This window comes from Solea senegalensis, linkage group LG6 (assembly GCF_019176455.1).
Source record: "Solea senegalensis isolate Sse05_10M linkage group LG6, IFAPA_SoseM_1, whole genome shotgun sequence".
NCBI classification, from domain to species: Eukaryota; Metazoa; Chordata; class Actinopteri; order Pleuronectiformes; family Soleidae; genus Solea; species Solea senegalensis.
Genome location: NC_058026.1, coordinates 8,885,763 through 8,911,031, shown reverse-complemented (window position 1 = coordinate 8,911,031; position 25,269 = coordinate 8,885,763). Strand labels below are relative to the sequence as shown.

At 39.7% G+C, this 25,269-nt stretch overlaps 1 protein-coding gene across 1 annotated transcript in view; it reads right to left on the bottom strand.

The window, feature by feature from the left end:
- LOC122771238 (protein kinase C alpha type-like) overlaps positions 1–25,269 on the bottom strand; it is a 113,975-nt gene that overhangs the window by 22,317 nt on the left and 66,389 nt on the right. Inside the window, exons 4-13 of the mRNA XM_044028677.1 lie at positions 24,926–25,037; positions 23,729–23,857; positions 13,215–13,371; positions 12,778–12,912; positions 11,928–12,021; positions 7,046–7,189; positions 6,765–6,938; positions 5,344–5,435; positions 5,116–5,178; positions 4,764–4,902 (exon numbers count right to left, since the gene is read on the bottom strand). Coding sequence (XP_043884612.1) covers positions 4,764–4,902; positions 5,116–5,178; positions 5,344–5,435; positions 6,765–6,938; positions 7,046–7,189; positions 11,928–12,021; positions 12,778–12,912; positions 13,215–13,371; positions 23,729–23,857; positions 24,926–25,037 — 1,239 coding nt within the window. The remainder of the gene's footprint in view (positions 1–4,763; positions 4,903–5,115; positions 5,179–5,343; positions 5,436–6,764; positions 6,939–7,045; positions 7,190–11,927; positions 12,022–12,777; positions 12,913–13,214; positions 13,372–23,728; positions 23,858–24,925; positions 25,038–25,269) is intronic.

Sequence of the window (25,269 nt, the reverse complement as noted above, 5' to 3'; positions counted from 1 at the left end):
TACCAACAACAACAGCAGTTGCTCACACTTAAATAAATAGCAGTAATAAATAAAAACAATTTATACTAATTCATTTGACACTCGTAAAAGAACATCTTATCTTAGCTGATCTTGTTTGTATGTTGGCCCTGCGATGGACTGGCAACCTGTCGCCCTATGTCAGATGGGATTAGATTTATACATTTATATATATTTATCCATCTAATCCCAGCTGACATAGGGCGAAAGGCGGGGTACACCCTGGACAGGACCCCCAGTCCATCACAGGGCCACATAGAGACAGACGACCATTCACACCCACAGTCCATTTAGAGTTTCCACTTAACCTCTGCATGTTTTAGGACTGTGGGAGGAAACCCTCACACATGGGGAAAACTCCATGTAAGAAAGCCCTCATTACGACCTTTTGCCGCAAAGGCAACAGCTCTAACCACTACACTCACCGTGTGGCCCCTACTGCTCTTCACTTCACTCCCTAATACCTCTTTACCTCCACTTTTCCTGTCTGCTTGTGTGTGTATGTGTGTCTGTGTTCCTCCCCATCTCTTTGTCCTTGTGTTTAAGTCATTGAAGTGTAAATTCACATTAGCTTGTGAGTATTCCTAACAGACAGGAGCTACAAATGACTGGCTATATAGGTCACAGTAAACACAGCCACAACTGTATGTCTGCGTGTGTGTGTGTCTGCGTGTGTGTGTGTGCAGCAGGAACTCATGCATTCATGTGTGATGAAATCTAGGAGACCCACTCAAAGTATTTCTTATTTATCAACCAAACTGAGATTAAAAACAAACACAGCAGCTATGTTGCAGATGTGACCTCAGTAGCTATATTTACATGGGCACAAATAATAAAAAAAGATAAAAGCCTGACACACAAATGACTAATGTAAACACACCAATCCAGATACTATGCTCCAATGCTGCCTATTCAGGAAGAAATCAGAGGGATGGTTTAAGCTAATCCTCATTCCAGTTGGTGTTCATTTAGACAGTAGTTTCTGATCAGGACTTCCTGATTTGGGTTATCATGTGTCTGCCATTCATAAACGTGACATATTTATGAAATGCTTTTGTTTTTGCTGGAAATGGATAGTTAATTTGGCAGGAGTAGGAACAAAACACTGGACATATGTTTGTCTTATTAAAGACTTTAAAAGAACTCAGGATTGAAGAACACCTCGTTGGCTCAAAGGCTAGAAACACTGAGTATAAAATACAGGCTGGAATAAAGCCTCTTCTACAACTCTTCCCAGACAATCAAACACCTGATTGATGCATGTTTAGACAAGTGATAATTAGATGACTGATTTCCTTGTGAGAAGGTAAGTTGTCATTTCTCATCAGAATGATTTAATCAATTTGCTTTTGAGATTAATTCTGCAAATGTGTAATGAAGGATTTAAGGACGAACAGACAAATCAACTGCGTTCCAAAGAAGAACGAAGAAGAGTGGACTGACATCAAATGATTAGTACCCTCATTGTGGCGTCAAGAAAAAGGCAAAAGAACAGTATATGCTACCTTTTCTGTTTTACATTACATTACATTACATTACATGTCATTTAGCAGACGCTTTTATCCAAAGCGACTTACAATGGAATTGAGTACAATCGGCGAGGGGTGGAATCGAACTTGCGACCATTGCGACCATGATGTTTTTCGCACATAGGGTACCGGTCTTAACCTCTGAGCCACTCCACCCCCACACTCACAGCTTTTTTTTTTTTTTTTAGCAAATACAAAACATCCAGGCGGCATATGTAGCTAACCTGTGAAAATAAATTCAGCTTGCAAAACACTTGATCCTTCTGTCAAATGCAATTTGAGGAGAGTTATCTCTGAAAATGTCACCACCGTGAACCCATTTTAAACTTCAGCCTGCATTTGGGAGCGTTTTTTGGGTACGTGTGTGTATTTATAAAAACATATATAGTATTGTAGATATTTTTTGCCCATGTTTAATATCATTTAACTTATCTTATTTGCTTGTACATTAATTATTGTATTGCTTCGTGTGAGCTTGTTTTTACCGTGTCCTGTATTTATTCTTCTGTATAGCACACTATGGCACACTATGGTTCTTTTTAAAGTTGGATATTCATCTGTGTAAGTGTCATTGTGATGCATTGTGCATGTGACTGTGGGTCAGTCATCAGCTTTAAGAGTGTGACATGAAATGTGTGTCTTCTTGTCTATGAAAACAGAAGCTGCTGTGCTCTGCTTCCTGCTGTGTCATCCTTGGCTGATGCATTAGTGTCACTCTGACTCTCAAAGGGCACAGCATGTTCACGCTGCATCCATGAAGCGGAATTATCTTTCCAGTCGGTGAGAGAGTGTTTCAGAGAGAATCGATAAAGCAGTCCACCATTACGTATCAGTCCACTTACTAATAATGCTTAAAGAGATGGACAAAATAAATCAATTCACAGAGAATGAACTGAAAAAGATGCTGCACCAGACTTTCCCTGTTACTATATTTGGTTGTAAGCATAAAACACACACAAAAAAAACCATCAAATCATGAATACAAAAACCACCAGCAGAGCCATAAGGTGCTGGCATTTTCCCAGAGCTTAGATTTAAGCTTTAATTAAAAAAAAAGATTCAGTGTTTGGGATTTAGACAGAAGACAAACATGGAGAAGAAACAGAAATGTAATAAAATAAATCTGTTTATAATAAGTAAAGTTACCTGAAACTGTATTCAAACAAAACTCTAGGTTCTCCTACACACTTGGAAAGGGGATGATAAATGTGCAGTATGTAATTTGGTTGCTATTTGCTTGCCTATCACTAGATTGCTATTAAGGATATGTGTGTGTATTTTGTTAATATCTTAACATTTCTGGAGCAGGATAAAACTGAAATATTTAGTTTGTTGCACAACTGTAATGGTTTAGCCACAGTTTTTTTCAGCTTGAGACAGGATGAGGGTTATTCAATAAGCCAGATTGTGACTGTGCACCGAAGGATGCAGCAGTGCTCCGCTGTCCCCTCACAACACTGAAAATGTAATGCCTTTTTCATTTCAGGCCATGTTGAATCCCGAATGGCTAACTACTAATACAACTGCTAAAAGACAACATAAACATGCACTTATTGTATATGTAATGTAATGTAATGTAATGTAACATGTTCGGTTGATATTGGAGGTTTTAATCACTTACGTTGTCTTACTTACTCCAAGTTTACCCTTAGCTTAACTGACTGAAAGTTGAAGGAATACTTCCCCGACTTGCATATAGCTTCGTATTACTAGAATAGGGGGAGTCATTTTGAAAAATTGTGACACTTGGTCCTGTTAGCATAACTGTTAGCAAAGATGGCGGACACTGTTTACATTCTGGGAATGAGGTCCTGTCCCCCTACAAGCGGGTCTAAAAAGTGCGGAATTAGCATTGCCGTTTCAAGGCTCGAACCAAGTGTCACTGGTGGCCACGTAACAAAAAAACTTGGGGAAAAAACTGTGAAACTGAAACTGAGGTTGGGAAGCACAATTTTTCAAAAATACTTCAATAATACCCCTATTCTAGTAATACAAAGCTAAATGCAAATCAGTGAAGTATTCCTTTAAGGAGTTGGCTTATATTTTAGCTCATAAATCAGCTTTAATATTTCACTTTAATATTTGGCAATAAATACTTGCTTGGGCAACAAAGTAAGATTTCACTTTCATTTCATTATTAGAAGTGATACTGAAAGATGAGACCACACAGTTAAGATTAACTGTACTGTACGAGCACTTCTTATGCCCAAAAAACAAAATCATTAATTTACTGTCACAGAGGAACAAAGAAATAATATATAGAAAATGTTTAGATTTAAAAAGTTGACATAATGATGGTTTTTATTTAATACAATTGAGTTAATTGATTATCAAAATGGATGGTGAATAATTTAGGAATCCATTAATAATCACATAATTGATCAATCATTGCAGCTCTACTGGTAAGTATTCTAATCACTGTGAGTTAACTTTGAAAAGTGGAAAATTAAGACGTATAACTTGTACACCCGTCCATCACACACTAACTGTAAATGAAGCCAGGATTTAAACTTAATATTTATCACTTTATTTATTCACTTTATATTATTTTTTTTGTTTTACCTATGTAACCAACACAAGTATGTTCAAAACACGTAGTTCATGTGTAGGGTCACGCGGCACAAGGTGAAGTTGTGAAGTCAAGTGGTTTTGTCTTAAGTAGCTCAATTAAAAACCAACACTGATAAGAAAACCCACTGGGGTTTACAGAGAGCCCAGCTTGTATGTTTGGGCTAAGTTTGGATTTGCCAGCAGACAAAATGGATGTCTGTGTGACTCAGGATGCCTATGTCATTAGGTGGGTGTGTGTGTGAGTGTGTGCGGCTGTAAACTGTGAGGACACATTGACCTTGTGAGGACATTGTTGGTTGGACCTTTGATACCTAACACCTGGTTTTAAGGTTAGGGTTAGAATTAGGATTAGGTATTTAGTCGTAATGATTAAGGTTGGGGTAAAGGGGCTATGCATGTGTGTCCCCACTAAACAGGAACAAGAATGTGTGTGTGTGTGAGAGAGACAGAGAGAGAGACCATGTCTGTTTGTATATGCATGTGTGTGTGTTTGAAGGTTTGTCCAGAGGCAGTGACCTTAATCTGAAGCACAAGGGTGACAAAGGCTGAGTCCAGACAGAGATGACCATGTGCATATATAAAAAAACAAAAAAAAAACATGCACTCACATTATGCACACACTTCTTGACAAGTTTGGTCACTCACCTCTGGGGCTATGTAGTCTGGAGTGCCACAGAAGGTGCGTGTAGTCACTCCGTCTGCCATGTTCTCCTTACACATGCCAAAGTCCGCAATCTTAATGTGTCCCTCAGAGTCCAGCATCACATTGTCCAACTTCAGATCCCTGAGGACACAGATGGATACAAAATGTCCTTGAAGTTTCTGACCTTTCTTTTTTAATATTTTAATCAGTTGGGCTTTCAAAATTAGAATCAGAATACTTTGTTAATCCCTGCAGGGAAATTGGGAACAATTGTTCCTGCCACTTGGTTGCATACAGTTGCATAGAAATCATTTGACATGTGCACTGTGCTATGCTCAACTAGATAGTACTCACCTGTAGATGATTCCTTTAGTGTGCAGGAAGAAGAGACCAACAGCAATCTCTGCTGCATAGAACCTGCAATAACACATTGACAGCCTCTCAACACAAGTCTACATTCAAAAGAAAAAAGAATTTTCTATATTCAAGCGTCTATTCTATCATATCCACCTTTTTATCTTTGTAAAGCTACATGGGGTTATATATCTAAATCAGTAATTTTCTTAAACGGGGAAGTCTTACACTGCCTGAGGCTCCTTGAACCTGCCAATTTGTTGGATATGATACATGAGGTCTCCTCCGTTCACGTACTCCATGACAAAGTAGAGACGATCCTGCGGTCATACAGAGAGAGACACCAAAGGGTGAGGAGATAGTAGTGGGTGCAGAACGGAGAGGGTGGAGGAAGATAATTATGCATCCCTAAAACTGTTTCTATTAGCTGTAAAATCTCTATAGCAGTGCGATGTGGTCCAGTGTTACGGTTTCCCGTAGCCTTGCTGTCTGAGTCGATCCATTGTTTCAGCTCCACTTTTCATGACAAGGTGACCTAAAAATGCCACAACAAAGCGCTGCATAGAAAAAGAAAACACTCAACACTGACATCTGTCAGGAAATATTCTCTTTATTCTCTGTGTCACTGCTGGTCTCTGACAGAGCTTGGCAAGTGTGACCTGACCTCAGTCCAGCCAGCTGTGTTTGATAGTCTTGTACTAGAAAAAAACATAATAATAAACCAAAACATAGTTTCATTATATTATCAATTATTTCTCTTAATTATTTTTACTACCTCAATACAATACTGTAGCAGGAAAAAAAACAAACATATTTATCGTTAATGAGCTCAAAAACTGCCTGTGGGCCTGGCTTTGCTTTTGTTTTTACTGAAATAACGACTGATCACCATGAAGATAATTCAGTAGATCTAGAACTGTCTGAAGCACCAAAACCACAATGAAGACCCATCTGATAAAAGAAAATTGGCACCAATTACACAACCCCCAGTATGTGATATTAAATCAAATAAAGTCTGAGTGAGATAAAGTTATTCTGTGATGGCAGGATGTGTGTTTGTGTACACATGAATAGAAAGATTAGCCTCTTCCTGCTTCATATGCCTGTCTGCAGTGTTATCCAGCTGCTATAGTTCAGCTGCTATAGTAATTTAGACGAAAATTAATGGAAGCAATATGACAAAAAATGTCCAATGAAGTATGTGAAAATAACTTTAGGGCCTCTGTAGGGCCCGATGTCTCTGGAGTTTGACCCACTTTATTTAATCTGAACATTTGACATTATATGTGACATGACATAGATCATATGACCGTAACAGTCCAGTCTCCTGTTTTGGGCAGCTGTTTAAATTAAAGACATTGAATAACAAAATGTGTGCATGTAAACCAGCAACATGAATGTAATTTAAAACACAAAGTTGTTATCATACATCAGTACAAAAGTGTACAAACACACACACATATTCTCACTCAGTTTTCTAATTAGAGATTAATTTGTTTCCTTTGTTGTCCTGGACGTACATGTCCCTTCTGCTCTCAACATCTCTTTATGAGTAATGTGTTTAGCTAAAAGCCCCTTCATGAATTAATCAGACCTGACCTGAACTGAGGTGACTTGTCCTGATGTGTGTCCAGGAGCATTTGACCTACCACAGTCTGGAAGCACGAGTGGAGGTGTGTGAGGAAGGGCGGCTTGTCCTGCAGGGCCAGGACTCTCTTCTCCACCATGGTACATTCTACATCATCATCCTGGATCACCACGTCCTTCTTCAGGATCTTGACTGCGTACAACTCTTCGTTGGCCTTCATCTCCGCCAGCATGACCTTGATGGAGATGAGGAAGGAAAAGATCATTTCTTAGACGATTCATTTAAGCTGCTACCAGTGATAACATTTAACATTTGATGCTGGTTTCAGCTCAGCTGCCTCACCTTGCCAAAGCTGCCTTTCCCCAGCACAGCCAGGAAGGAGAAGTCACACAGTTTAACTTGGCTCAGGCTGGTGAATGGCAGCTTGCTGGAGCGGTTATCGTCCGTCTCGTCAAACACCTTTTTACCTGGGCCTAGTTTAGCTTTCTGCACTCAGGACACAGAAGATGAGGTGTGTAAGAAAAACACATTTTAACAGTAATACACACATCATGTGAAGCTACCGTAAGTAGATCAGACAAAAAAAAGTTGTTCCTGAATTCCTAAAATGTGGACTTTATCTCAGAAAGTTGAAAGGATACAGAACCGTCTGTGAACTAAGAAGTTTTCTTTGGGGGCGAAAAAACCTCTGCACAGATTATCTCAAACACGAACATCCAGATGTTTGAATTTCAATCCTAAAATGAGAGTCATTATCCTCTATATGTGCTTCTCACTCACTCACTCACTCACTCATTCACTCACCCTCTGTTTGCCAGTTCTCAGCCACATATACAGTACATACACATTCAAACTTAAGGTGGTGAAATGAGACTATGGAGCTAATGTGATAAAAACAATGTCTCCGTACAAACAGGTACAATTCAATAATGGTGCATTATTTATGTACAATTGTCACCTTGTTAAATTACTGACTAATAGCTGAACAAAATATCAATCTATTCTCATTAAACTGCATTATAACCTTAGCTAACGCCATTTTTTCCTGTTGGAACACTTTGAATGATGTAAAATCCCAATAAAACTTTAGTTGAAAACCTAAAACCATGAAATGTATCATTGAAATATTTTCTAGTAAAAGTAATTTATTGCAAGTTCATTATGCATTCTGATTGAACTTAAAAAAAACGAACCAAAAAAAACGACGTTAAAAGTAATTAACATCAATTTCACCCATATAATAATAAAATCACATACCTGCCAGCCAAAGTGTTACATAATTGAACCACATCTTACATTATTATGTGGTAAAAATGCTTTTGAAATCAGACCAAATCTAACTTCTGATTTTTCACAAGAGGAACTCTGCATGGCTACCAGATGAAGATGAAAGAAGGCCAAACTGTGGCATTGCCATAAGCATGCATGTGCAGACAACTGTCTCCAACGTGGACGTGTATTTCAAAAGATGCAAAAAGATCCTCTTCTAATCTTTTCCCCCTCGTGCCAAAGTCATGCTAAATCTCCCACAGAGGCAACAACTGTGTTCTCCTTCAGTCTTTCCGTACAAAACACATAGCATTGTCACACTCAGCCAAGCCCAAAAAAAACAGACCAAAAATCATGCTGTACCTCAACATCATAAGCATAACCTACATCCACATGCTATAAAGAAGGTCCCTTGTTTAAATAACTCTAGTCAAACATAATATTTCCATTAAACATCAACATTTATTTCTGTCCCTGGATCAAATTCAGTGCTGTACCTGCCCCTTTACCTCCACCACTCACTGAGGGTCATTTAAGTATAAATAATCACTAACAATTGCACTATATGGTCAAAACTTGTTTGTAAAAAAACTGTTGGCAAAACAGACATCCCAATACATCACTGTCATTAATCACTGTATGACATTCACTTCACACCCAGTCTCATCTGACATGTATCTACAGTATAAAACAACCAATGCTGAGCAGCTTTAGTGTTAATGGCATCTACAAATTGTCTGCTCCTAATCTGGGAGAGCGGCGGCAAACGTCAAAGCGGAGCAGACTGCACCCAACCACAGCACACCTGTGAGCTTTAGCCAATGAAAGGAGCCTGGCCGAGCCGAGCGAGCAACCAGCCTTACTTCCTTCCTCTCAGACGCACCTGATCAGAGTCTTCCACAACTGCTTGGTCCTGAAACCACAGGGAGAAGGGAGCCAAAAAGGTCCTGATTCACTTTGTACACTTAGCGGCTGCCGCTGTGAGTGCAGCTCATACACACAGACGCGTGGGTCAGACGGGGTTGAGACGTGTTGTCACATGACACAGTTATAAAGGAAGTCACAGTGTTGCAAAAAAAAAGTAAATAATAGAACACAAAATAAAATATTTACACCAAAGATGACATCGGTTTGGACATCATTACGGTGACACAAGCCAGATGCCGACACACTACATAAAAGCCGATGATGACAATCCACACAAACACATATATTCTTACACCGCACTCTTTGTGAGGATACTCATAGACAAAAAGCATTCCCTCGCACCTTACCCTAACCTTAACCATCACAGCGACATGCCTAGGAATTCAGGAAATGAGGTTCTGCCTCATTAGGACCAGGTTTTGGTCCCCATGAGGACAAAGTGAGTTTTTATGCCAAAAAAGCTCCTATAGAGGTAACAGATACATGCACGCACACACACACACACATACTAACTGGGAAGTATATTTTTTTTGTCATATTTTGTTGACAGTGCTGACATCTAGTGGTCAATCTTGGTTTCTCTTTTAAACATGTGTGCTGCAGCAGGAGAGTGAATGTGACAACTGGCCTGGTGATGTTTGCAGGTAAAAGAAGAAAGTGGGACTCACATGAAAGTAATACAAATAAAAGACCATATATCTATATAGTTCCAGGCTGTGAATTTACATTTGAGCACACGAGATGTTATCAGACAGACAGTTATCACAGACAAGACACGCACTAATGAAGACAAATGTAAAGCTGTGACCTGTGAATAGTACAGTGTCAGGCTTTACTAACATCCACTGACAAACTATATCAGGAACAGGAAGCAGTGGAGACAAAGAGCTGCACACTCACTGAGTTGAAATAAACACACAAGTCACCTTCCCTCAAGGACTCAATGCACCACATATTCCACATGACAGAAGATATTTTTGTAGCGAGTGATTCCGTTTTGTGGCTATATTGTTTATCACCAATATGCCTTAATAATGTGTGCTGAAATTTGAGTTCTTTAAAAACACAGACTGTACACTTTATTGTAGTACAACACCGATTTGATTCATCGTTCATTTCTTTAAAGTCCTTTTATGAATGCCCAACAAATTTTGCACAATTTAGTGGTCAATTTGTGGTCGGACATGTGGAGGAGTGAGGGAACGTTTCACCACAACAAGATGAGACAGAGGAGAGGAGAGGAGAGGAGGAGAGAGGAGAGGAGAGGAGGGGAGAGGAGAGGGCTACCTTTAGATTAAAGTTAATTTGGCAGTCCTGAGAGCAGGGGCAAAAAGGGGAGAGAGGAACAAAGACATTCTTATATTAAATATGAAAAATAAGACACAGGATGAAGAAGCATTTGGACAGTTTAAGTCTCACCATGCACAAAGTGGGGAAACAGGAGGCTAAGGGAAAAACTGAGAAAACCACAGAGGGGTTTATGACGAGGAAAGGGGAGAAAGAGGACAGAGATGACTGTCCAGCATCCAAAAAGATAAACACAATAAAGTTAATTGGACAATGACCCAAAAGCTTAAAAAACAAAAACACTATTTTAGTTTTAAATTGGCCAAGCAACAATGCCATAGAAGAGTTGGTTTTCAGGGGTAAAAACACCTTAATGTATAGTAGCTTTTATGCTCCTGTGTGTCTTCATCAGTGTAGCAGAAATGTCATAAGTCGATCGGGAGGTCAGGGCTCACAGTGAGCAGCTGCATAAAATGAGACACAATCACAGGACCACAAAGACGTTGATTGGCTCTCAGCAGGCCAGAGACATTGCTGCAGCAAAACGGACGAAGAACAAAAGCATGGAGTAGTGTCTCCTCACCCACCTCAGAAAGCTGTCTTGTAGATATGTAATAATGTATGGTCGGGTGGCATTATGACAGATTATGGAACACTATTATTGTTACGCTATGGATATTGATCAAGATGACCAGCATGTAATTAAGATGAAAACAAAAACACACTGAAAGGAGGAGGAAGAATTCCATAAATCCTCTGAAAGGTAAACATTTCAAAGAAAAGTTCATCATCCGCTGCTGCTTAGAGTACAGTGACTGGTACGATATCTTCTATGAGACGAAGTGTTTTTTGTCTTTATCTAATCTTTTTGCCCTGTGTTAATTACCTAAATAATCCAACCAAGGGAATTAAATTAGATACATTATCAACACATCTTTGTCCCTGCATTGATGAGCCAGGTTTTCAGTTTACAGAAATGTCTCTGTAGATCAAAAGACAGCGGGCAGTGCACATATCAAAGCCTGTCCATGTGCTGCTTTGATTTAATCTAAAAAGAGAAATCTCTCTGATGTGAGAACAAAAATGCTAACAGACATCGATGCAGACATCACACACACGTTTTGTACACTATAGAAATGAAACTCCACCACTGCCGAGTGACCTAGGGCTGAGGAAGACTTTGAAACTTGCAGCTGTTGCATTGTGTCATGTTTAATTTAACAGCTGTGCAGCTGAAGAGGGCATTTGACCAATCACTAGCTCTCTGGTGAACATCTGAGGGTGGATTGAACAACAGCACAGATGTGCACACACCCAATTATTAGTGGATTGGATGAAAAGTGATTAATTGATCTAAATAACATAAAAATCTGATATAGATGCCTCTCAGAGAGGCAGTCTGACCAATACACTGCAAAAAATAAAAACATGTACTAGCGTAACGGACTTGAATTCAGTGTATTTATCTAATCACACCATTTTTTGGACTTATTTACCTATTAAGGCTGAAGATACTTAATCATTTGACTTGGTTTTTTTTTTCTTGTTTCAAGAAAACTTAACAAGTGCCATTTTCATGCTGCACTGGCAGTCGCTTGAAAGGCAGGCATCCAGTAAAAGTGTTGATGTGGACTGATGTTGCCGACAATCTAGTCAAGACATTAGGTCATAATTCAGTCAACACACAGCAGACAAACATGATATTAGAGCAACATGACAATGATTCAAATCTGACCCTCACCTCAAATTTCTGCCTCAGTTCCTCATTACCGTCATCCTCCTCCGAGATGGGAACATTGTAGTATTCCCCTTCCTCCTGGCACAATAACTTATACCTGGTAGATGGAGAGAAAAGGAGAGGGAAGAAGAAGGGGAGTATTTTGTAAAATAAAATAAAAAGACATATTTATTTATTTTATTTCCTGCTACTCAAATGTTCTACAACAATTCATAATAAACCAACAGTATCCATGTATTCTTTTAATGTGAGCAAAAAGCACGATACATTTCAAAGGAGACATAAAATGCAACTGTCAATCAAATGATAATTTAATATGCCTTGCTTATCTGGGATACACTTACTACAGCTGTAGCAGGTGGCCATCACCCAGTACAGAGCATAATGTCACCCGCAGCAACATCACAAACTTAGCCTGTTTACCTCAGGGAGGGAGCTGTGTGACAGTGAGCTGCGATGCAACCTCTGCTTTACTGTAGAGAGTTTCAAAATCAAAGGAGTTCAGCTTTACTAATGCTGAATTGGTTGCACCTGTGTTTCTAGCGTTGTCTGTTGTGTCTTGTGACGGACGGGACTATTAGTGCTTATAGAGGAATTGCCAACAAGTTTTCTTTCATCCTTGAAACAAAACACATTTGATTTGCTGGGAGTGCACTAAAATAAGCACAAGTGCAAATTACTCTAAACTGTAAAAGAAGGTACATTTATTATTACTATTATTAACAATAATAACAACAACAACAATAACAATAATAATAATAATAACAATAAAATGTGAACATGAATAATTTAAATAATTTCACTATAAACTTCACTATAGGTAATCTGTATAGAGTAAAGAAGTGAAGGTTACCAGCCACAGACTGGAGACTTCATGAGCTCAGACACGCCGAAAGAGAGGGCTCCCATGAAGTCATTCCTGGTGGTACGGTCCCAGTCCCACACTTCCACTGACAGCCTGCGGTCCTTGTCTGTAGGTTTCAGCTTACTGTGCGACACGGAGATGCCATTATGGGTATAGAATATATGCCTTGCTGCACATCAACATAGTTGTGAAGACCTGTATCTAAGCAACTATATATATATATATATATATATATATATATATATATATATATATATATATATATATGTATATATATATATATATATATGTATGTATATATATTTACATATTTGTTTATTTAAATTTTTTTAAATATCTTGCATTACAGCTCATCTATTCAAGCAATGATCACACTATTCAAAAGTATGCTGCAGGGTGTGGATAACAGCCGCTGATTTACTCACAAAGTAAAGGTCTCGTTCCACTTGGGGTTGAGGTTAGAGCGGATGGTTTTGGTCTTCTGCTTGGTCTCATTTTTGGGGTCTGGCACGAGCTTCAGCTTGACGTATGGATCGGAGAGGCCGTTGGGATCCATGGGGATCAGGTTTTTGCCTTCACCCACTGAGACAAGTAGGCAAGACAGATAAATTACTATTTTGACCACAGCACAAAACAGACAAAATGTATACTGTACATATAATTGTATGGTTGCATGTATGTATATTTTTAGTATAAACTTGAGTCTGTAAAAGCAACACTTAAAGGTCCCAGTGTGTATGAAATAGTGGCATCAGACTGCAGATTGTAACTCTGCTCATCCCTCCTTTTCCCAACCACTTCAGGGAACTACTGTGGCCTCTGCAGACCACAAAGGATGTTTTTCTTTGTTTACATAAGCTTTTGCAATAAAATGTGAAACACAGCTATGGCTTGATTGCCCATACAGGCTGGTGCAGATACATGGTGGCCTCCCTATAGAACAAGGCCTTGCCTAAAATAGAAATAAAAAAGTTAATTCTAAGGCCATCATGAAGAAAGAAACTAATCCATCCATTGATACAAACACTCACTTAATATATTCAATATCTGCCAGTAAACCCTTACATATTACACACTGGACCTTTAAACTTCCAAAGCTGAGTCTGACAACAACATTCACTACACATTATACTACAAGAATATCAATAACTGACGAGGTTATTAAATCAGCATAGTTGCAACGGCTAAATGAACTTCATTCATATTCCAATACAAAATCCTTTGGTCCGGAAACAACAGATGCTCTCTATCAAGCGACATCAATAGAATAAACTGCAGGTGTTCAAGATCAAACAGCAAGTCGCAGCCTATGACGACTGTTTATAGATGGAGCTTTGTACGGAGCAAATGCAGGCATCCTTATGAGCATGGTAATTCAAAATTGCAGGGTGTGTCATCCGTTAAGTAGGCAGAGACTCTTTTCTTCTCCTGTATTTAGCTGCTCGGTAAACAAGGACACGCCAGAGACATTAGCACTCCATTAGTCTTGAACACTGGCAGATTGTAGCTGCAGTGCAACATACACACAAACACACACACACACACACACATCAGCAACCCTGGCCATGTGATACACATGTACGATGTGTTTATCAGCACACTTTGCTTGCAGTATCACCCCAGAGACTGGGTGAATGTTTGCCTCGCTGGGCTACACCTTAGCCCATGGGGGCCGCAGAAATCTCTCCATGTGGTGCTGTCAGTCACAGTACAGTGGCAGCCTGAATAGTGAAGATGCTAAATGACCCTTGATTGATATTCGTTTTTTTTTTGGTTCATTTTCAATAGACAAAAACAAATTCTTGATTCTCAATAACAAGAGATTAAGCTGCACGCCGAGGAATGAAAGGATTAATTCAAAGAAATTAATAATACATTATTAAGCTTTAGAAAGAGTATCAAAATGCATCATAATGAAGAGATCTCAACTAGAATGAAAAAAATGTTCTGTGTCTGAAAGGAACGGGAAAGAAGCGTGAACTTACTGAGCCCCACCCCTACTATGTTTATCAAATTCATGAAATACACACACACATACACAAAAAATAAGGAAATATTCCGGGTGAGATGATCTACCCACCCTGTTCCATCACATATCCATTCAGTTTATCTATACCCTTATAACATAAAGTCTTATTTTTTAACAAAAAATATGGTTGTGGCAAGATAAAACATACATGTGGCATCTGTCAATGCACTATATATGGAATTAGGAGGGATACATAAATTCAATAAAGGATTTGTAATTGTTGTAATACAATACGAAACACAGTATGAACTTGTTTATAATGTTTATTATGTTGCATGACTGACACTGGTAAAACCAGTCATGCTAAAATGGCCCTTTTTTCATGTTTAGTGTGTATACACACCAGCAGAATAAGATCTGACTACGTAATAGACCAAGAGTAAACAGTGTCCTCTGTTAAGTGCTTTTATTTCCAGCTCCTGTGGTGGAGAATTTGTGTGCTGAACAATGTTAACAAGGTGTGAAGATGAGTGACAGAGGGAGCTGGTGTAAACACAAGCACATACGTACACAAAGACAGAAAGAAAGAAAGAAAGAAATAAAGAAAGAAAGAAAGAAAGAAAGACATTTACAAAAACAGCTTGAGGTGGGAAGGCATTGACGGGATCCTGAGTCTGCAGCTCTCTGGTTTCTCAGTCATCCAACAGAAAACTTTAAAGTCAATCTATAGAAAATATTGAAAAACAATTTGCATTGGAGTCCACTCTCATATACTCTGCAGCAAGGAAGGCATTCACACACCTTTGTATGCACTTAAAAATGTTAATTAAAATAGAAAATAGTTTAATCTGTGGGTTTAATGAAGAGTGGGGATCCCTAAGCCTGCATGATTCATGTGTTTTGGTAGAAAGACCCTTTCACATCAGATTTATCAGCAGAATCATTTTCAGTAGACTGAGAATGTGCAAATGAAAAAGGTGAAAAATGTGGAGGTGTGCTTCTAAAAAAGAGATATTCTTTATTTTTACCCTGCAGGAGACGGAGCTACGCTGGCTTATATGTGATATTTGAGGGGAAAAAACACACATGTTACATGTACCGTGTGTGTAAAGTCAACATCTTTGAACTTCTGCTCTCTCTTCAGCTTTTAACCTCAGCATTGTAAAGGTCACATTTTGAATAGTTCATATCTTGGCCATATTAATATGCAAAGCTTCAGGATTCAAATGACAAAAAGCAGCCCTGACATCGTTCACTGCCTTCGGTGTGTGTGCATGAATGTGGAAACAAATCAACTGTCTTATTATTACATAATGTCCGAATCTTAAATAACCTAGTCTTTTTGGTAATCATTTTGTCCAGGAAAACAGATTCTTGTGCAATTTTGCTTGTTGTGAACATAATTATTATGTTCCCATTAATACATTTACTGAACCTCTGTCAATAATATTAAATTGAAATCTGTACCTGCACTTCTCATAATAACCAGTAGGGGGTATGCAAGACAAAGTCAAAGTAAGCAGGCGGCTGACACAAAGCTTTTCCTTGCAAATAACTTTTAGCCATAAACCAAACACTATGAGAGCGTAATTCACATTTCCCCAGTTGCATTGCAAAGACTTCCGCTGCCGATTAAAGTTACAGGTGTTGTTTACATTGGTGGAAGGTGAGATAACTTTCAATGTTTGTTCATGAGAGTTTAAAAAAAAACACATGCTTATGCTATATACACTTCAAGGAAGAAGGTGTGTTGGGGTTGCTTAGGTACAGGTCTTCACAACTATGTTGGTGTGCAACCAGGCAAACATGGGGCAGCTTCTCCCAAAAAAACAACTGCACTCCAAGTAAAACTGTGCAATCAAACCAACACATATCCAACACATCAAAATACTTAAGTGGCTCAGCAAAGGTTGACTGAATCTACTTTGGTAAATCCGTTAAGTTGCAAAGATAAATTGGTTTCTTTTTAACAAAAGCCACCTGGTCATAAAGATATCAATCTGTCCATTTCTGTTTTGCACGAACACACACACACACACACACACACACACACACACACCAAAAAAAGAAAGAAAAAAGAAATCATCTGAAGTGACTGAAGACACAGGCATATGCTAAAATGTCATGAAGGCAATGTGGGACATGCTGAGAGGAGGGAGCCGAGCTGGGCAGCGACAACAGCCTGGGAATACCAATGATTTGACTTCTGGGAGTATGGCAGCAGAATTTACACAACAACAAAGTTCAGCTATTTTATGAGTTCCACAGAGACACAGGAGGAAGGGCAAAGTCTGTCTGGGCATGTGCGATATTATGGATGATTATATGACGGATAATATAATGGAGACTAACTGCAAAAGATAGTTCATATCAAGATGTGGGCGGATGTCAATAAAACCCACAGCTTTTCTTTGCTACTTGATTATGTCATTACTACGTGTTAGCCAAAAAAATACTAAATATGATCTAGAAAGCAAATACTTAAGAATAAAATACAACTAAAACACCACTTGTTTAGCGTCTTCCTCTGGAGTACTGCATCGTATATGAGGGTATAACTGCACGTCTGGTTTAACATGCATTATGGCGAACAGTGTTGCGCTATGAAAGCTGCTGAATGAAAACCTGCACACAGACACACAGACACACAAAGCCTTGTCTTCTGTTGACACCAGGTGACCCTACCTCAAACATGAGGTCAGTCATGTTTGTTCTTCGCCTCCCTGTGCAAACACAGTCTATAAAACCACCACAAGTTTCACTCTTTCCACCTTCTCAGTGTATCTCTGTCTTCCTTTGATGGAACAGGACTGTTTGTTAATGTAATACTGTAACACATCGGCCAGACCCCAGGACCTTCAATAATAAGACTGATATCAAATGCACAACATATTCCTCTACTCCTTTATAAGAATTCATTATAGTATTACAAATGATTCCAGTATCGTCCCAGTTTATTGGAACATAAGTGTAAACCGCTTTGGCAGTGGTCGACTCGTTAGTGTGAAAAAGTTCTGGTGCTGGTGCCACCACAAGTTCTGTCAGCTGCTTTGTCTTAACTCTGATTAACCAGGAAAATTGAACGGCAGTATTTTTAAGCAAATTGTTTCTTGGCAGGGACTTTTCTGCACGATGACTCAAGCACTACACAGAAATGCAAATTACTCAGAGGAAAAGATGCAGAGTGGAAGCAATGGCCGTGAGTCTGTGGTATTCAGATCACTGGGCAGTGATCATCGATTGGCAACCCGCAGGCTGCATCCGAACCCCTAGACGGGGCCTGGATCCAACAGCAATTCTGCCTTTCCATCAAGTCCTCTTTAGATTCTGATCACCAGCAGTAAATGACAAGACATCATCTTTTTTGTATTAATGACTTTTTGATAACATGGATGAGCAAGTTGGCCGTGGAGATCTGCATCAGTAAAGCAAACATTGCCCTGATGAGGAATGCATCAATACCTAACCAAAGGGGGAGGGGTACTCTGATATTTCAATAATATGACAAGAAATTAAAAAAAGAACTATATCAATACTATTGAGCAAGAATGTGTGGAGACAGAAGAAGAAGAAAACACTGGGCAAAAAAATAAAATTGTGCTCAAGAGATTTATGTACACACACAATGTATAACCTTACTGAACTTTAGGACCCTTTCTGGCATAAACACTGTTTAGTGCCAATTATTGAAATGATGTTATGTGATATAAATTAGCGTATCTACTGCCTCTCTGGACACCAAACTATTAATATTTAATGTTACTCTCTCTGTAGTAGCACTATTACCTTTTCCTAAACACATCAACCATCCAAAACCATAACATTATATACTGTAGACTCAGGTTGCTGTTAACTGTACAAAACAGAAAGTATTAACAGTGTTTAGGGTGGATTTTGCGTCTTTTCTTAAGTGTCAACGGTAAAACTGGTTTTCACTGATCCACCCAGGGCAATCTGACCTACACACACCTACATATACAAAATCCGCGCGCTCTACAGCAGCACTAATGTAACACGTAGCAGAGGCACACTTGAGTACCGAGGCACGGTGAAAAACCAGCCGAAAAGGTTAAAGCAGAAATAATGGGAGTAGAGGGAAGTGAGGGGGAGGGCTAGTTGAATGAAGCTGCACTGCAGAAATGGGTGAGTCGACAAGGGAGCGAAACAGAAAAGTAATTATTACGACTGTCTCACACGCGCTCCCTGAGGACCTGCATATACACATATGCACACACACTTATTCACACACAGTAATTAGGAAAGGTAACAAATATCTGAAGAAATGATTTCAGCTCTCCTTGGAATTTGGATATCTGTTCAAACGTGGGGGGGAAAGTTAGAATTCAAAACTTAAAAACCACTTTGAGTTCAGAATTTACAGCTTAAGCCTGCCCCACACTTAAGAGGATAATTGGCCAGATTTCAGTCCTGATCTGGCCCTTCCGACAATCACGGGTTCCAATTTTAGGCTAATTTGAACAGATTATCTGACCAAACTATCCTGTTGTGTCAGGGGTTAAGAATTTTAACGTTACAGTAAATATCAAACATGTTTGATAGTTGAATGAAGACATGTGAATGAAGACATGTTTGATATTTAGGATGAATGTGAAGACCGTCTCCTGAACCCGGTGGATGGTAGAGAAAGAGGACAAACTTGTGGATTTACGGCAACAGTGAATGTGTCCCGCATAAGACATATCACAACCATACGGACAGTCCACCTCCATGTCTGTTTATATTCAGAAGTCACTAGTTAAATGACGTGAGTCATTCTGTGAGAGATCCTAAAATTTCCTCCCTGAAACTGCCAAGTGTGTGGTCCTGCGTCTTGACTGGATCGTCCAGTCTCCGCTTTCTCTGGATTAAAACATTGAAAATCAAGTCAAATTTGGCCCTCTTGGTCCACCACAAAAATAAGACAGTGATGTAATGTTGCTTTGCTCTGAAAATGAAGGACAGTTACAACACCAAAGCACCTGCAAGCAGTGTGTGTAAATATCTCGGGTTCTTCACCATGCATGGGAAAGTAAATCAAAGCAAATCGGTGCACTCAGCTGTCATAATTGGGCCTGAGCGAAGCAGTGGTGGATGTCACAAAAACGTACATGTCACAGAGTCACTGACCAATGCTTGCTGAAACAAACAGGATGGCATCTCTCCCACCAACGGACAGAGCGGAGTTGTGTGTAAGCGGTTAGCGGATTATGTCCGTCCCTCCCCAGAGAAACAGAAGTTGTTTTGTCTCCTTCAGCACCTCCCCATCCTACTTCACCTCAGCTGACAAAAGCACACATTCTCCAAACTCATGTTTCTGGAAACTGCACAAATCCCCCTCTCGGGGATTCTGAGTAACTCATTTCATTTACCCACTGCAGCATCTGTTGCCAGAAAACCTTTTTCTGTGTCTGAAATGATTTGGTCGGGGTTTGTATGTGGGTTCTAAGTAGCCATTTTCTTTTCCTGACCAAGTGATCAGACAGAGAAGAAAATGGGAGTCACAATCACTCCTCACACGAGTTGTACGGCTGTGCCGACTGATTCCTTGCATCTAAGAGTGCGTTCACATCAGCCTAGTTTAGCGTGGCTAAATCGAGCTCTGGTGTGTCTACCCCCTCAGTACGGTTCATTTGGTTCATTGGGAACATGGTCCGAGACCTCCGATGCAAGTGATCCATGGTGGTCCATTTGAAAGAGGTGGTCTTAGACTGCTTGCAAGTGAACGCTGGAGCGCTTCATAACTGGTGTTTCCTTTTGACTGAAGACTGAGCTGAGAAAACCAAACTTGCTAAAGGTGAAAGTCACATTTAATAACATGTTGCATGATAACACTCATCAGTCAGATGTTAATGTACAGTTAACCATTTTTTCTGTGGTCACACTTGTGAACTTAACCTTTCCAGAGTTTCCCATACATTGATCAATGAGTGACGACAGAATCCTTTTCTGGTTATTTCCCCCAACGAGATTTAAAAACACAACATGCCCTAACCCTAACCCGTTCTGTTCAATCATCTCCATGCAGCGCTCTCTCTCACACACACACACAGACTCCTTCTTTCCACACACAGCATGTGCAGCCTAAATCAAAATGATAATACGGAAAATTATGTAAATGGAAATTTTCTTTTACAAGCGTCTCAGTTTGTAAGTTCGACAGATAGCATTAGCTTGACAGTGGCCCTCTCTATTCGTAAACCCAGACACGGCCCAGCAGCAACAGATCCCCTCCCTGTTTATTAATTATCGTATTGCACGAGGAAGGACGACGACATCACCAAATAATAATAAAAATGTATAGTATAGTTGTTTCATATTTTCAATAGTTAGTTGGTAAGAATAGAATAAGATCTGCCATTCATTCCTTTATTGTGTGTCCCCATATTCACTATATAACCACTACAAAACGGTTTAACCAGTGATGTTACTGTATGTCACCATTTGTATGAATGTGTAAGGGAAATAACAAAAAGGCGACCCTTAAAATTGTGGCGCTGAAGGCGGCGTGTTGAAAAATGTGGGTGAACCTAAATAAAAAAGTTAAGAGCATGAGTGAAACAAAGCAAAGAAGTTATTCGTCTGGAGCAAAAATGGCATTTTGCTCCTTAAATCTAAATTTTATACTTTATTAATCCCCTTAGGGAAATGATTTCTCTGCATTTGACCCATCCTAGAATTAGGAGCAGTGGGCTGCCACAGAGTAGCACCCAAGGAGCAATGGGGGTTGGGTACCTTACACAGGGGTACCCCAGTCCTTTTGACCTGGTGGGGACTTGAACTGGCGACCCTCCAGTAACAAGCCAAGTTCCCTTTCCACTTGGCCACTCATAATACTCATACTCATAATGCCATTTTTTTTGCTGCATGTAACCAGATGCTCAACAACTTTCCCTGCCTACATTCACCCTGTGACGTGATAAGTGAATAAGTCATTGAAGTTCAATGACCAGTTGTTGACATGCACTGACCCCCTGTTACCGGTGTAATTGAATGATTACGTGCGCCTGCTGTTGGCTCCCTGCCGTCACTATTGTTCTTGCAGATCATCATTACAGCCGGAGGATTTACAGCATGTCTTGAAATACAAGGCAGACCGGGCTCTGACACCAGAACACACTGTCGCGCCACAATAAACTGACAGAACAATATGCTCACTGATAATGTAGTGCCCGCTATTCTTTTACTTTACACAGGCCACATATCATTATCTTCCTAATTTGTTTCTGTGCAGAAAGCTGTTAAATTGCTCAGTGCAGTCTATAAAACTTAATATATATATATATATAGATTATAGAGTTCTGTGTAACACTGATGCTTCATTCTGTGGCAGCCATGTTACTGTAAGGACCTTTACCCTTTGCACTCATAAGTTGACAGTGAAACGATCTCAGCTCAACTACAGCAGCGACTCAGCCAACATTTGCTCCGCGAGCATCATTCACAAACTGTCTGAAAGTCAACAATAATTAATCACCAGATAATTTGCGACTTAGACATTTAAGTACTTGCGTCTATATCAAACTGTGTGTATTGCAGAGGCATGCAAATGATGACTAACCATAACAAGCAAGTAGGAGGAGAAGACAAATTAAATCTTTTATCTATATTAATAAAAAATGTGATTAATGACATCATGGACGGCCTTTTTTTTTTTGGTGATTTCACATCCACAAATCACCGATGGATTTCAAATTGATGTGAATAGCCGAGGAAAGATTAAATCACTGTTCATTACATTACATGAGGTAAATGCTATTAATAGCATCTCATTTCATCTTGTCCTCAGCTTGGTGGGCAGGTGTTTCTCTGTGATTAAAATGGCCCAGAAAAGCCAGCGATATGATCACCACCAGCCGTCTACTAGTTGATTGTAAAGCCGTGACCCTGTCCACGAGCAGATCCCTCAGATCTTGTCTTAATATAATTCTGATGAGAAACAAATTAATATAGCAAGATTTCAATTTGCGTTGCAGAGACAAACGCAGTTTTTTCAGAAAAACACAGAGCGAGTCGTGACTGTTTAAAAAGAGTAACACAAAGCCCACGCAGCAGACCACACACACCACTGCAGGAATACATATTTGGAGCGGGAATGCCGTCCAAGTGTGTTGTAACTGTGAATTGTTTCTCAGAAGAGAATGTTTAACAGCAGAGGCTCTATCGATCGGTGCACATGAAGGAACCAGGCTTTGCTACATACTGATAACTAGTCACGGGGGCCAGTTGTGCAGATAGCACCAAGATTCTTAGTTAATGCATGCTTTAAATTCATGGCAGCAAGAATAGAAAGCGAATGTCTTATGTCTTGTTAAATTAGACAGCGGGAGCTTAGGGACAAAAAGTGTACAACCAGATTCAGACTCTCCATCAAAACAGAACAATAGCATCTAACTCACACATGGGCAGCATACAGCCCCAGGGCCGGATCTGGCCCGTAGACCAGATTACGCTCAAAGAGAAAAACCAAACTAACTCAATAATCAATAAAAGAGTATTATGAATGCTCCCACTGTCATGCAGCAGCTTGCCCAGTTACATCGTTCTATTGGACATAAGATGTGTCGAGCACGACATTAACTTAATGCAAACATTATAGTTCCATCTGCTTCATCTATACATGGAAAATAGCACCATAGCTTTAATCTCTTTTTGCCTCTCTGATTTTATCACAGATGTGGAGGTTTTGTTAAGGATGATTCTTAGACTTAGACTTACAGGTTACACTTTATTCTGGCTTTTTATTACATTTAAGAATGTAAATATTGTTATGCATGGTGCATATAAGGGCCGGTTATGTTAGAATCTAAGAAATATGATGTGTTGTCATAATTCTATATCAGTGTGTATACCACCCCTGATCTGGTGAACTGAATCAATTCACACACCTTAGTCAGCTCAGGTGAATCCCACACTCGTAAACCAATTTGATTCAGTGTGTGCTGACAGAAAGTGGGGGGATAGGGGCCATACCTGTGACCTGCATCATGTCTGAGCCGACCTCACACTTGAGGAAAAGACGTCCCCTCCTTTCGGTGTAGTCAGTCCCACACAGGCTGGGCACATTCATGACACACTGCTTGTGGACATTCATGTCGCAGGCTGGAGGAGCACAGAGAGGAGGATGAAAGAGATCAGGACGACAGGTTTGTTCAGACAAATGCTTTTGATCCAAATTAAAATAAACAGACTGGGTTTTCTTGGCACTCTCTGACATATTAATGCACAAATGTTATGAAAAAACAACCCTTCTACAGCTTTATTGATCGGTTATATGAGAATTTCCTCTCTTTAAGACTTTGTTTTTGTAGAAAAATGCCATGTTTACTGAAACACCAGCATGTAAAGGACATTTCCTTTACGTGCTTGTATGCAGCTCCATCAAGTCAATGTTCTCATGCAATATGCTGTTTAAAACGTCCTCTAGATCTACTGCACCTACAATTTAATTGTATGGATTATGCATGCAAATACAGAAATGTTTTAGCATGCATAGCTACTAAAAAGTAGCTATGCTCCCTTAATTTCCATATTAAGAGTTTTTTTTTGTGTGTGCCACAAGTCCTCTGGCACAACACGGCTCGAAATATTTCAGCACTCACTTACATTACTGTGATGAGATCGGTGTGCCAAAACAATTTGCCATTCCGCATTTCTATTTATGTACACCATGAAGGCAATCGCAGACATTACTGGTGGTCTGTACAAGGTGGCAGATACTGCATTTAGGTGCTTATGAAGGCATTCAGACCATCATCCGCTCATGCAAGATTAAAGTGAAGAAGAAGAGTGTCACGGAGGGATATTAATAAAGTCAGCGCACAACTTCGATGGGAGGTTTAATTGAGGTGCAGTGAACATAGCAGACTAAAAATAGGCAATGTGTGAATTTAATGAGTGAAGGTGAAAGGAGGAGTGTAGGGAAAGGGGGAGGAAATGTCTTGTAGTAGAACAATAGGCTTTTTTGCCGTGTATGATGATGATTAGTCTGCAGAGCAGAACATGATGTGTGCCGAGCCACTCACCGCAAACTGTTGTGTTAACATGCAAACTTGTGCCTCACTGTCCTGTTAGATGCAGGGTTTATTTAGCGCCACCTCTTGGTGACTCTACCTTAGACTTTACCGCCATTTTTGACGACTGATAAAGACGATCGAGTTTATTACTCACTGTCACATTTCATGCCCTGGTGGATGAGTCCATAGAGCAGAGAGCCACAGTGGTCACAGAAGGTGGGACTTCCATAGGTGTGGATCTTAAACTTGTGTTTTGTCCTGGGATCCTGTAAAGAACCAAAAAAAAGAATGTTTATTCAACCTGAAAGCCAGCTGCAATAACAGTTTATATAGGAAAAAAACAACAACATTTAAATCTCTCTGTGGCCGAATGTTGATCCTGCCAATAAATGTGGTTTCAAAGGGAGTTTTTATGAGCTCTCTGTTCTCAAGAGCTCGGTTTTGTTTCAGTCAAGACGCGTAATAATGCTCTTTGGAAAATAATGTTCATTATGTGTG